Genomic DNA, 14,305 nt, shown 5'->3' with positions numbered 1-14,305 from the left:
CAATGGGTGCCTACGGAGGGGGGTTCAAATAAACACCCATTTTAAAAAATATGTTCTACAAGTAATAAAATGGCAAAAAAAAAAAACATTTTCTAACTGCTAAGTGTACTTTGGGGAAATAATTATCCAGTTAAGTGCCTAGTCAATTTTGTCCTATGTGCTTTGTGCCCGTGATGAAGGTGGTTACATAAAAAAACTGAAAAATTCTCCTTGTGTAAGTACTCAACCTCCGCACACTTTTACTAATACACATTTCTCTTACATCCTAGAGGATGCTAGAGTCCACATTAGTACCATAAACAGGTCCACTAGGAGCCATGGGCACTTTAAGAGATTAATAGTGTGGGCTGGCTCCTCCCTCTATGCCCCTTTTACCAGATTCATTTTAGAAAATGTGCCCGGAGGAGCCATTCACAGCTAGGGGAGATCCTAGGAGTTTTCTTAGTTTTTTAAAATTTTATTAGAACATTAGGTACAGGAAGACTGCTTGAAACAGCCTTCCTGCTTCGTGGGACATGGGGAGGAGTAGGAACCAACTCTAGAAGTTAATGGTTCTCTATCTCCGCTGACAGGACACTGAGCTCCTGAGGGTGATGATCGTAAGCCCACGAGGCGACCACTCACTCCCGCAGCATGGCCGCCACCCCCTAACAGAGCCAGAAGATAGAAGGTGGTGAGTAAAGCGCCGGCGTCCCAGTTAGCGGGTCACCGACGGGTATGGCGGCACAAGGGTGGGAGCGCAGCTCTGACATGCTGCGCTTCAGGAAGGCTCAGCAACACTTAGTGTAGGCGCTTGGAGGGGCGTCATGGGCCAGTGCGGTCACCCTAAACTGGTCACAGATGCTAACAGGGGCTAATCCCGCTGTTAGCATAGATGCCGCCGGCCAGTATAATTAAATTTGTGCGGGAAGCCGCATGCCATTACAGGGGGCGGAGCTTCTCCTCAGAGCGGATCCAGCATTCACCAGCACCATTTTCCTCCCTGCAGACATACAAGAAGACGCTGACAGGGAGCGCTGACTCCCCAGATAACTCCAGTTACTGCGGTACCAGGGTCTTATAGACAGGGGGGAGTGCATTGTTAGTAATAATCAACCTATTAAGGTTGGTTACTCAGCGCCGGGCTTTTATCATAATAATTGCTCACTAGGGTGCTATGTGGCTGGCTCCTTAGGATCTGTGACTCTCTGAAGGTACTCTGGGGGAAACTGTAGCTGACATTTTCGTGTGTGTGTGTGTATATATCCCACATCACCATGTCTAAGGACTCTGTGTCCTGTGCTGCAGAGTGTTTATCTTCTCCTGAGGAGTTTATTCCATGTACTCAGGACTGCAATATACTGTCTCAACCTTCTGAATCAGAAACCCCATGGGTGGATTCCTTAAGGGGAATGATAGCCCAGATTTCTACAAGGTTGTCACATACTGAGAAATAGACGCAGTTTTTGAGGAAATCGGTGGAGCGGTTACAGTATTTGGCCCCCACTACTTCATCAAAAACCCCACCTACATACCCACAAAAGCATACACTTGCCCAGATAATGCAAGCTGACACTGATACCAACTCTGATACAGGGGACGGTGATGGGGATATGCATCCCTGGCTAAAGGAATCTTATTTCACAGAAAGTAAGACATCCTCGCTTACCTTTCCGGCTTCCAAGGAATTAAACTCTTTATTTGAAAAATCCTGGGAAAACCCAGAGAAAAAATTCCAGATCCCAAAAAGGGTTCTCATTGCTTTTCCTTTTCCTGAAGAGGATAGGAAAAAGTGGGAAAACCCACCTATAGTTGACGCATCTGTATCTAGGTTGTCAAAAAAGGTGGTTTTACCTGTTCCTGGTTCAACCGATTTAAAAGAACCGGCTGACCGTAAGATTGAGACTACACTATACACAGCTAATGGCGTTGCTTTACGGCCCACTATTGCTTGTGCGTGGATTTCTAAAGCCATAGTAAAGTGGTCAGGTACATTGCTAGAGGACTTAGGTACTATGGATAGAAGTGACATTGATTTGTTCTGACCATGAAAGACCTTGGCATGCTGAATGCACAACCTTCTTCTCTGGTGGTCTTGGCATGCAGAGGACTCTGGCTACGCCAATGGACTGCGGATGCGGAATCCAAAAGAAGTGTGGAGAACCTACCCTTCACAGGTCAGGCTCTGTTTGGGGATGCTTTGGATGCATGGATCTCCACGGCAAATGCGGGTTAGTCAACCTCTCTTCCCTCAGCAGCACCAATGGCTAGGAAATCTTATCCTTCGCCTACACTGCAGTCCTTTCAGACCGCAAAATTTAAGAAATCCAAACCCCATCCCACCTTCTTTAGAGGAGGTCGGGGAAAGTCCAGAAAACCTGCACCATCAGGTTCCCAGGAACAGAAACCAGGTTCTACTTCCTCAAAATCTTCAGCATGATGGTGGACCTCCCAGCCTGGAGGTTGGGCAGGTGGGAGCGAGACTAAAAGCTTTCAGCCATGTTTGGGCGTCATCATGCCAAGACCCCTGGGTAAAGGATATTGTGGCCCAGGGATACAGACTGGGGTTTCAAGAACTCCCACCTCACAGATTCTTCAAACCAGGCTTACCAGTTTCACTGACAGACAGCGCTATTCTACAGGAAGCCAAACAAATGTCATTGTTCCTGTTCCACTCCACCTATAACACAAGGGTTATTACTCAAACCTCTTTGTGGTACCGAAACCGGATGGTTCGGTAAGGCCAATATTAAACCTAAAGTCATTGAACCCCTACTTGAGGGAATTCAAATTCAAGATGGAGTCTCTGAGAGCGGTGATCTCAGGTCTGGAGGAGGGGGGAATTCCTGGTATGCCTGGATATCAAGGATGCATACCTTCACATTCTGATCTGGCCGCATCACCAGGCTTATTTCAGATTTGCGCTGCTGGATTGTCACTATCAGTTCCAGGCACTGCCTTTTGGCCTCTCCACAGCACTGAGAGTGTTCACCAATGTCATGGCAGAGATGTTTTTACTCCTCCGCAGGCAAGGAGTGAACATAATTCCATATCTGGATGATCTGCTGATAAAGGCAAACTCCAGGATCATGGGTGGATCCTGAACCTTCCAAAGTCACATTTGGAGCCGACAAGGAGACTGCCCTTCCAAGGGATGATACTCGACACGGAAGTGCAGAGGGTGTTTCTGCCAGTAGAGACAGCGTTGGTGATCCAATCAATGGTACGGGATGTCCTGAAGCAGGCCCGGGTATCGGTTCAGCAGTGCATTCGCCTTCTGTGGAAGATGTTGGCCTCTTAAGAGGCTCTTCAGTACGGAAGATTCCATGCGAGGTCCTTCCAACTGGATCTCCTAGACAAATGGTCGGGATCACACCTTCACATGCACCAGCGGATACGCCTGTCGCCAAAAGCCAGAATTTCACTCCTCTGGTGGCTGCAAACTTCTCATCTACTCAAGGGCCGCAGGTTCGGGATTAAGAATTGGATCCTTCTAACCACGGATGCAAGTCTCAGAGGTTGGGGAGCGGTCACCCAAGGGGAAAACTTCCAAGGCAAGTGGTCAAGTCTGGAATCCATCCTTCCGATAAACATTCTGGAACTACGGGCCATATACAATGGCCTTCTACAAGCGGCTCATCTTCTGTAAGATCAGGCCATTCAGATTCAGTCGGACAATGTAACAGCAGTGTCCTACATAAACCGACAGGGCGGAACGAAGAGCAAATCGGCAATGTCAGAGTTAACAAGAATCCTCCTCTGGGCAGAAAGGCACGCAGTGGCGCTGTCAGCAATCTTCATTCCGGGAGTGGACAACTGGGAAGCGGACTTCCTCAGCAGACACGATCTCCATCCAGGAGAATGGGGCCTCCACCCGGAGGTGTTCGCAGAGGTAACAAGCCGATAGGGTGTACCTCAGATAGACATGATGGCCTCTTGCCTCAACAAGAAGCTTCGGAGGTACTGTTCCAGGTCAAGGGACCTGCAAGCAGTGGCAGTGGACGCCCTGATAACTCCGTGGGTGCTCCAGTCAGTGTATGTGTTACCTCCACTTCCACTCATCCCAAGGATTCTCAAACTAATAAAAAGAACAAGAGTTCAGGTGATCATCATTACTACAGACTGGCCAAGAAGGGCTTGGTACGCGGATCTTCTGGAATTACTGCTGGAGGATCCGAGGCCTCTTCATCTTTGAAAGGACCTTCTCCAACAGGAGCCGTTCGCCTATCAAGACTTACCATGGCTATGTTTGACGGCATGGAGATTGAACGCCAGATCTTAGCTCGGAAAGGCATTTCGAGAAAGGTCATTCCTACCCTGATACAGGCTAGGAAGGGAGTAACGTCAAAACATTACCATCGCATTTGGAAAAAGTATGTGTCTTGGTGTGAATTTAATAAGTTTCCTACGGTGGAAATTCAACTTGGTTGGTTGTAGACCTAAGCTTGGGCTCCATCAAGGTCCAGATTTAGGCCTTGTCCATTTTCTTCCAGAAACAATTGGCGGCTCTTCCTGAGGTTCAGAAGTTCTTGAAAGGGGTTCTGCATATGCAACCACCCTTTGTGCCTCCTACGGCACCTTGGGATCTTAATGTGGTGCTGCAGTTCCTGCAATTGGATTGGTTTGAGCCTTTACAGGACGTGAACGTCAAGTTTCTTACTTGGAAGGTGGTCACTCTGTTGGCATTGGCGTCTGCTCGACGTGTGTCAGAATTGGGGGCATTGTCATGCAAGAGTCCCTACTTGATTTTCCATGAGGATAGAGCTGAGCTCAGAACGTGTCAGCAATTTCTTCCAAAGGTTGTGTCGGCTTTTCATATCAACCAACCTATTGTGGTGCCAGTGGCTACTGACTCCTCAATTACCTCAAAGTCCTTGGATGTTGTGAACTTCTCGTCACAGGAATTCGAACGCTCTGTTTGTCCTTTATTATCCCAACAAGGTTGGGTGTCCTGCTTCTAAGCAGACAATTTCTCACTGGATTAGGTTCACTATCTAGCATGCTTATTCTGCAGCAGGCTTGCCGTGTCCAAAATCTGTTAAGGCCCTTTCTACTCGTAAAGTGGATTCTTCCTGGGTGGCTGCCCGGGGTGTCTCGGCTTTACAGCTTGGCCGAGCAGCTACTTAGTCAGGGTCGAACACGTTTGCTAAGTTCGGCAAGTTTGATACTTTGGCCTCAGAGGACCTAAAGTTTGGTCAAGCAGTTCTGCAGGAACCTCAGCACTCTCCCTCCTGTACTGGGAGCTTTGGTACATCCCCATGGTACTACAATGGACCCCAGCATCCTCTAGGACACAAGAGAAAATAGGATTTTAATTACCTACCGGTAAATCCTTTTCTCGTAGTCCATAGAGGATGCTGGGCGCCCGCCCAGTGCTTCATATTCCTGCATTGTTACTTGGTTCAGTTTGTTAGTTCAGCCATTTCCTTTTGTTGTACATGTGAGCTGGTGTGAGTCTCACCACTATCTGTGTATTTCCTTCTCTCGAAGTATGTCCATCTCCTCGGCCACAGTTTCTAGACTGAGTCTGGTAGGAGGGGCATAGAGGGAAGAGCCAAACCAAACTATTAAACTCTTAAAGTGCCCATGGCTCCTAGTGGACCCATCTATACCCCATGGTACTAATGTGGACCCCAGCATCCTCTACGGACTACGAGAAAAGGATTTACCGGTAGGTAATTAAAACCCTATTATTTGCTACAATACCAGCATTACATCTGGTGGGATAAGTTTCTACCAAATTTATTTGGGAGGTATTTTTGCCTAGATCTGCTCCAGGTTGTTCTGGTTGGTTAAATGATGCTTGTGGATTGCGATTTTCAAATAGTGCAACAGAGTCTCAGTTGGATTAAGATCTGGACTTTAACTTGTTCATTGTACAACATTCACATTTTTATTATTTACTTAAATCAATCTTGCTTTGGCCTTGTGCTTGGTATCATTGTTCTGCTGAAAGGAACTTTGGGGGTAATTCAGATATGATCGCTAGGGTGTGTTTTTTGCATCCCTGCGATCGGGTAGTCGCCTCCTACAGGGGGAGGGTATTTGCTGTGTGCAGGTGTGCAATCGCATTTGTTGGAGAGCTGCACAAACTCATGTCTTTGCTCAGCCCAGGACTTACTCAGCCGCTGCGATGATCAGGGCCGGAGTTGACGTCAGAAATCCTGCCACCAAACGCCTGCTCCCTCCTGCGTTTTCCCGGACACTCCTACAAAATGGTCAGTTGCCACCCACAAACGGCCTCTTCCTGTCAGTCACCTTGCGATCGACCGTGCGATCACTTTTTTTCGCACCATCCCGTCACTATGCACCGATGCCTGGTGCAGTCGTCTGATGCTCTGGTGCATTGCGTTGCATACACATGCGCAGTACAGACCTGATCGCCTGCTGTGCAAAGACGCAGAGCAGCGATCAGATCTGAATTACCCCCTTTCTCCCTAGCTTTAGTCATCCAGCAGACTGAAGCAGGTTGTCTTGCAGTATCTCCATGTGTATTGCACCATCCACTGGTTCATTCATTTTAACAAGATGCCCAGTCCCTGCTGAAAGAAAGCAACACCACAACATGAAGCTGTCACCTAATATTTTACTGCTGGAGTAGTGTTTGCTGAGAAATAGGCAGTTAGGTTTGTGACATACATAGTATACATACCATATTTAATTGGAGTCAAAATGCTCAATTTTTGTGTCTTCTAACTGCAAAACCATATCCCAATTTTTAGTTGTTTCACTCTCTGCTTTCTGGCAAATTCCAGGTGTGCTTTGTTATAATTTTTCTTTAGTAATGCCTTGTTCCTAGCCACCCTCCCTCTTTGGTCTTCACTTTCACAGCTTTCCTTCAGATTTACAGTATGTCCAATTTTATTTGACATAAGGGTTGAAAGCTGACTTTTTTAATGATTGACAGGTAGCGGTTAATTGAAAACCAATTGTTAGGGCAGTAGCTTTTATTTGCACAGGGGTTGACTAATTATGCAACCAGAGTTTTTCAGTGTTTATTTAAAAAATAAATAAACAAAATCTGCAGGCAAATTTACTGTCTGGAACAATCTATGTAAGTGTCATTTATAATGCATACAAAGCTGTTGACATTTTAGAGCAGTGATGGAGAACCTTCGGCCCTCCAGCTGTTGTTGAACAACACATCTCAGCATGCTCTGCTTCAGTTTTAGCATGGCCAAATAACAAAACTGTAGCAGGGCATGCTGGGATGTGTAGTTCAACAACAGCGGGAATGCCAAAGGTTCCACATCACTGTTTTAGAGGTTACATATTTTTGCAACTTTTACCTTCCCCTCCTCTCATGACTTTATTTTGTTTTGATAGCCTACTGTGAAAATAGTTCCTAACAGATGGTGGCACTTATGCATAGGCTATTTGGCAGACAGGAGAAGTTTATATGCCCGAGTCCTTAGTTTAATTGGTAACTGCATGGAACTTTGTGCTGAGCTCAGAAACTTCAGATAGTGGACAAAGTAATGGTGGAATAGCTAGTCATTTGATTGAGAGTAATCTCTAGTGATGAAACTTGCATTTACTCCATACAGCCCAGCAAGGCCAAAGAGAGTGGCATTGGGTGCAGGTACTTTCAGAGGGTGTAGCCTAATCAGGGGGAGAAGCATGACCATTCCTTGTTTAAAAAAAAACCTTAAAAATATAATTTAGGAGGCAGACGAGGGACACACACCATGTGTTCCTCAGCCACAGCCAGAATCTTCCTAGACCCACTACAGCCCAGCACACAGCACAGCAGCTGTAGCGACAGACTGCTCACTGCTGTGGGTGAAGGAGGAGCCGTCCTAAACCCTGTCGGCCCCTCCAACGAGCCCTCCAGTGCAACCCAGTGAGTTGTATCTGATGGGAAATGGTGACACCTCAAACCTAATGGGATAGGACTTTTATGGAAATATATGTTTTGACTGGAGTCCTCTTATACTAAAATGTAAAATTCATGACTACATTGCTGAAGATTGTATCCTACAAATGTCTTCCTAACTAATGTGTAGAAAGATGCTTTTCCCTTGGAAGTATGTTATTTAATCTGAATATTTCTAGGAGGTAAACTCCCTGCAAGGTCAGTTGGGAGCCACGGTGAATGTGGAGCTGGACGCTGCTCCAGCTGAAGACCTGAACAGAGTCCTGACGGAGATTCGTGCAGCATATGAAAGCCTGATGGAGAGGAACATGATCGATGTTGAAGTTATGTTCCAAGCAAGGGTACCCATCTTTTATAGTATAAATGATGTATGTTTGATTTTGCTACACTTTTGCTCCTCTAATACACAAATATGGGATCTATAAGTAAAACAAAAATAGCTAATTTTATTTCATTAAAAACATAACAAGAATACAGTATATGTAAAAACTCATAAAATATGTTCTTGTATATAGGTGAGTAGAGATGCCATTATTTACATGTGAAGAGTAGTGAGGTTACAGTTCTCAGGTAATCTATGTCTTTATATTGAAAGAATTCTGAGGGAAAATGCATAGCAAGAATTAGTGTGGCAAAACACAATTGAATGTAAATGTAACTTCATATGAGCGACTTATTTTGTTTCAATTTGAAACTTGTGCTAAAAAAGTGTAATAGAATTCACATTGTATAATAGCACTCAACATGTGGTCTTGTACATTTCTAGGATCATGGAATACTTTGACATATTTTAGCACACATATAGTGGGCCTTATTTAGGTTTGTTAGCAAACCAAAAAAGTTAGTAATCGGGCAAAACTATGTAGCACTGCAGGTGCGGCAGATGTAATGTGCAGAGAGAGTTAGATTTGGGTGGGGTGTGTTCAAACTGAAATCTACAGCAAATTGCAGTGTACAAATTAAGCAGCCAGTATTTACCATACACAGAAACAATATAACCCACCCAAACCTAAATCACTTTGCACATGTTACATCTGCCCCCCTTGCTTTACAACATGGTTTTGCCCAATTGCTAACTTTTTTGGTTTGCTAATAAACCTGAATAACCCCCAATATACTGTACAGTATTTTACAATAAGATGTGCACTCGCCTCAGCCTCTTATCCTATAAACATACAAAATTCATGCTAAGATATGTATAATATTTTAAAAAGTGAGTTGAGATTTTAACACTTATGAATGGTAAATTCTGTGTTCATAGGGAATCCCAGTGTATTATAGTGTATAATTCATCGCTCCACTAAATTATAATGGATAATAGTAGTCATATCAGAACTCTATGACATGTGACCTGTTACACTTGACATAAATGCACTAATGGTAGATAGGTAACATGGTTATATCCCTTAAAGATATGCAACATACGTATCTACTAAAATAAAACACATGACAACAGGAGTTGGCTAATAACTGGGCAAATATTATTTGATAATTATTATTTTTTTTTAAATGATTAAAATTAGTATGGTGTTGGATAACAAGAACACACAACATAAAGCAAGACAGTCATGCATTCCAAACTAATACCCCTTTTTATACCTACTGAGGCGGGTCACACCCAGGAACCTGACATGGGTGCTTCCCGGCTGCGACCTACCTCAGGCCCCTTGCCGCCGCTGTTTCCAACCCAGCATATTGCCTGGTTGGTGACATCACTGGTGACGAAGCGGTGGTGACGCTTAGAGATCACATGTTCTCCAAGTGCCGCCCATCCACACAGAGTGAGCGGGAAACGGGTTACATTGTCCTGGCTTCTCATTTAGACAGCACAGCAAGCTGCGTTGAACAGGTGGTCAACCCTGCTTGCTACTCGAGTTGAAATACAGTGTTGCTCGACCCGGATTTTTCCAACTGGGCCCTTTTACACTGCACAGCAACATGGGTTATGCACGCTCTTGTGCAATAACCCATGTTAGAAGCTGGCGGTGTAAAAGGGGTATTAATCACTGGTGTTAATCACTCTCTAAGATTAGACACACTTGGATGGGACAATCATTATACATCATTGGCTGAGGAGAGTGCACCAAGATGAGGAATAACTGACAACTCATCTACACAGCCATTTTTACTGCCACCATAATGAGAAACAACATCCAAAAAGGGCAAAAGAATGACTGGTTAAGAGGTATCATTAATATGATCATGCAAAATCCACACTTTAAACTGTGATAGGCTGCCAGTCCACAACCTCATTAACACATTACTGTATAAAAGGGAAACCACTAACATCTTTGTGGTTTTATTTTGCTCTGGCTAATTCAGCCCTATGCATCAAGTACGGGTGGTACACTATCCCATAAATATTGTTGTAATTTAATAGACAATACAATACTTATTTTATGTACCACTGCCTTCTAAAATAATGAATTCACCTGTCCATACCACACACTTTCTGTTTCCATAGACTGAAGAACTGAGTTGCCAGGTTCAGTCAAGCTCAGCAGATCTACAGTCAGTTCAAATCGAGGTGCTTGATTTGAGGCGCAGCGTAAAGAATCTGGAGACTGAACTGCAGAGCCAGTTGAACATGGTATGGTCTGCACTAACATATTTGGTTCCATTACCACATTTAGATGTACAGTATTGGTGATTTCCCAACCTAAATTAATTCTGTAACATACATACTGTACAGTAGATATTTTTGAGCTGTGTTTATATTCATAAGAAATTACTATTACCTCACTGGAAACTAATTACATCACTTTGTGCATCTTGTCGCAGCTATGTCACTTGGTTCCTAACACATTTATTGGCTGCATTTTATCATTAATAACTGAAATTGTGTTTTCTCCTCATCTTGTATGTTTTGTCAATCTCGACACTAAGTTGTTATAAATGTAGCATTTTTCTTATGTTAATTCGGGTTGGGATCGATATGCCGGTCGGCGGTATACCGATATTGAGAATCCCGACAGGGAAAGGTAAGTATATTTACCTTCCCCCAATGGCCCCTAACCCTCCCTTTTAGCAGCCTCACCCACTCGCAGCTTAACCCTAACCCTCCCCAGGGGTGCCTAAACCTAACCCACCTTCCCCTCAGCCTAAACCTAATCCCCACTCCTGCAGCCTAAGATAAGATAACTGCTAGATTCTACAGAACATCAATATAGCCTAACGTATCGCTGCCTTGTGTTTGCTGGTACATATTTACAATTTTAAATTGATACATAATGACATAAAATGTGATGACTATGTCAGAATCATTCCATTACAGAAATCAGCACTTCAGGGTTCTTTGACAGAGACTGAGTCCAATTACGGCGCAGAACTTGCCCAGCTACAGAAAATGATTGACACTGTAGAGGCTGAACTAGTGGAAATACGAAATGAACTGAAACGGCAAAACTCAGCATATCGATATCTTATGGATCAGAAGAACCATCTTGAAATGGAAATCGCTACATACAAAAGCTTGCTTGATGGACAGGACAACCTGTAAGTACAATACTATACGACAGTGCCCTCATCATTAAGGTATAAAAAACATATACATTAACCATTACATAGCATACTGGTAAAGCACACAGTGCTGCTAGCATCTCTTGTTTTTTTTTCATTGCATCTAATACTGTGAATAGATAATGTTGGCATTTATTTCAAACCCCCTTTTAAATTGTGTTCTATCTATTTTCCTATTGCTTAAACACAGTAGCCGATGAGCATTAAGATGATGCATTTTCCACTGCATCCCTGTGGATTCATGGAAATGTCTGGCCAGTGATATTGGAGTGTTTGTGGTGCTGTGGGTGTGGCCAGGGGTGGATTTAGGGGTCAAGCTACGTCTTGCCACATTATTGGCTGTCATCCCTTTCCCATTCACGTCATTACCCTCTTCATTTCGGGTGCCAGTCAGGCTGCTCCAAGACCACCAAAGCAGCCCAAGCCTCAGCCTACTATGAACTCCTGGACCACAGTTTGCTGTCCATTTTCCTGCCCCCATCATTTGCTAAATTAAATATTACAAAAAATAAGTTGTAATGAAGAAAAACAAAGAATCACCCAGCCCTAAATCAGACTGGTGTGCTCCCCCCAGCAAGTGCTGCCCTTAAGCATGTGCCTCACGTGCCTAGTGGGAAATCCGCCATCTGGTGTGGCTCCACTATTTAAGCTTTGGTCTGCGCTGCTGCCCCAGGCTTCCAATCACCGCTGCAAAAGCCATACACAACACTGGTCCCAGAACAAATGATTATCACATGGTAAAGTGACATGTTATTAGCCGTGTCTGTGTTAAGCCCCATACACACTAGACAAGATTTTGAAAGATCTTACTCAGAATGGCCGATCTGAGTGAGATCTTTCACAATCTCGTCCAGTGTGTACACTAAATTACATTAACGATGAGCGATCCCGCACATTCTAAAAGATGCAGATACAGCATGGCTGTCATTCCCCCTGCTGCCACCCACCATTGCTGCCTGACCCGTCTGCATCGGCAAGTGTGTATGCACTTGCCGATGCCGCCCCCCCCCCCCCCCCACCGGGTCCCCGCCACTGCCAATATCAGCATCTGCGGGAATTGGGTAGTGTGTAGGGCCCTTGACACACTAGTCTTCCATTGCATACAAACTCTAAAAAAAATAAGATTTTAAACCTACCGGTAAATCTTTTTCTCGTAGTCCGTAGAGGATGCTGGGACTCCGTAAGGACCATGGGGATACACGGCTCCGCAGGAGACATGGGCACTTTAAGAAAGACTTTGGATCTGGGTGTGCACTGGCTCCTCCCTCTATGCCTCTCCTCCAGACCTCAGTTAGAGAAACTGTGCCCAGAGGAGACGGACAGTACGAGGAAAGGATTTTAGTTAATCTAAGAGCAAGATTCATACCAGCCACACCAATCACACCGTATAACCTGTGACATACAATCTAGTTAACAGTATGAAAACAACATATCATCGGTCCATAACCGACGAAACTATAACATAACCCTTATGAAAGCAACAACTATATACAAGTCTTGCAGAAATAGTCCGCACTTGGGACGGGCGCCCAGCATCCTCTACGGACTACGGTAAAAAGATTTACCGGTAGGTTTAAAATCTTATTTTCTCTAACGTCCTAGAGGATGCTGGGACTCCGTAAGGACCATGGGGATTATACCAAAGCTCCCAAACGGGCGGGAGAGTGCGGATGACTCTGCAGCACCGATTGAGCAAACAGGAGGTCCTCCTCAGCCAGGGTATCAAACTTATAGAACTTTGCAAAGGTGTTTGACCCTGACCAAGTAGCAGCTCGGCACAGCTGTAGTGCTGAGACCCCTCGGGCAGCCGTCCAAGAAGAGCCCACCTTCCTAGTGGAATGGGCCTTAACCGATTATGGTAACGGCAATCCTGCCGTAGAATGCGCTTGCTGAATTGTGTTACAGATCCAGTGAGCAATAGTCTGCTTTGAAGCAGGGCCGCCAACCTTGTTGGCTGCATATAGGACAAACAGTGCTTCTGTTTTTCTGATCCTAGCCATTCTGGCCACGTAAATCTTCAAAGCCCTGACCACATCAAGGGACTTGGAATCCTCCAAGTTCCGTGTAGCCACAGGCACGACAATAGGTTGGTTCATATGAAAGAATGAGACCACCTTAGGTAGGAATTGAGGACGGGTCCGCAATTCCGCTCTATCCATATGGAAAACCAGATAGGGGCTTTTATGTGATAAAGCCGCCAATTCCGAAACTCGCCTAGCCGAAGCCAAGGCTAACAACATGATCAAGTGAGATATTTCAACTCCACTGTTTGAAGTGGTTCAAACCAATGTGACTTAAGAAAACTTAACACCACTTTAAGGTCCCAAGGCGCCACCGGAGGCACAAAAGGAGGATGAATATGCAGTACTCCCTTCACAAAAGTCTGTACTTCAGGCAGAGAGGCCAATTCCTTTTGAAAGAAAATGGATAAGGCCGAAATCTGAACTTTAATGGAGCCTAACTTTAAATTCACTCCAGTCTGTAGGAAGTGAAGAAAACGGCCTAGATGGAATTCTTCCGTAGGAGCATTCCTGGCCTCGCACCAAGAAACATATTTTCGCCTTATCCGGTGATAATGTTTAGATGTCACGCCCTTCCTAGCCTGTATTAGCGTAGGAATGACCTCATCCGGAATACCTTTTTCTGCTAGGATACGGCGTTCAACCGCCATGCCGTCAAACGCAGCCGCGGTAAGTCTTGGAACAGACATGGACCCTGTTGCAACAGGTCCTGTCTTAAAGGAAGAGGCCACGGATCTTCTGTGAGCATTTCCTGCAAATTCGGATACCAGGTCCTTCGTGGCCAATCCGGAACAATGAGTATTGTTCTCACTCCTCTTTTTCTTATTATTCTCAACACCTTGGGTATGAGAGGAAGAGGAGGAAATACATAGACTGACTGGAACACCCACGGTGTCACTAGGGCGTCCAC

The 14,305-nt window shown here is 44.9% G+C and overlaps 1 protein-coding gene across 1 annotated transcript in view; it reads left to right on the top strand.

Moving 5' to 3' along the window:
• Window positions 1-14,305, top strand: part of LOC135057272 (keratin, type I cytoskeletal 19-like) — a 93,014-nt gene that overhangs the window by 40,094 nt on the left and 38,615 nt on the right. The window contains exons 5-7 of the mRNA XM_063963162.1: window positions 8,035-8,196; window positions 10,320-10,445; window positions 11,130-11,350. Coding sequence (XP_063819232.1) covers window positions 8,035-8,196; window positions 10,320-10,445; window positions 11,130-11,350 — 509 coding nt within the window. The remainder of the gene's footprint in view (window positions 1-8,034; window positions 8,197-10,319; window positions 10,446-11,129; window positions 11,351-14,305) is intronic.

The sequence above is a fragment of the Pseudophryne corroboree genome, chromosome 3, assembly GCF_028390025.1.
Source record: "Pseudophryne corroboree isolate aPseCor3 chromosome 3, aPseCor3.hap2, whole genome shotgun sequence".
NCBI lineage: Eukaryota > Metazoa > Chordata > Amphibia > Anura > Myobatrachidae > Pseudophryne > Pseudophryne corroboree.
Note: the sequence above shows the minus strand (reverse complement) of the source record. Positions and strands in the feature narration are given on the sequence as shown.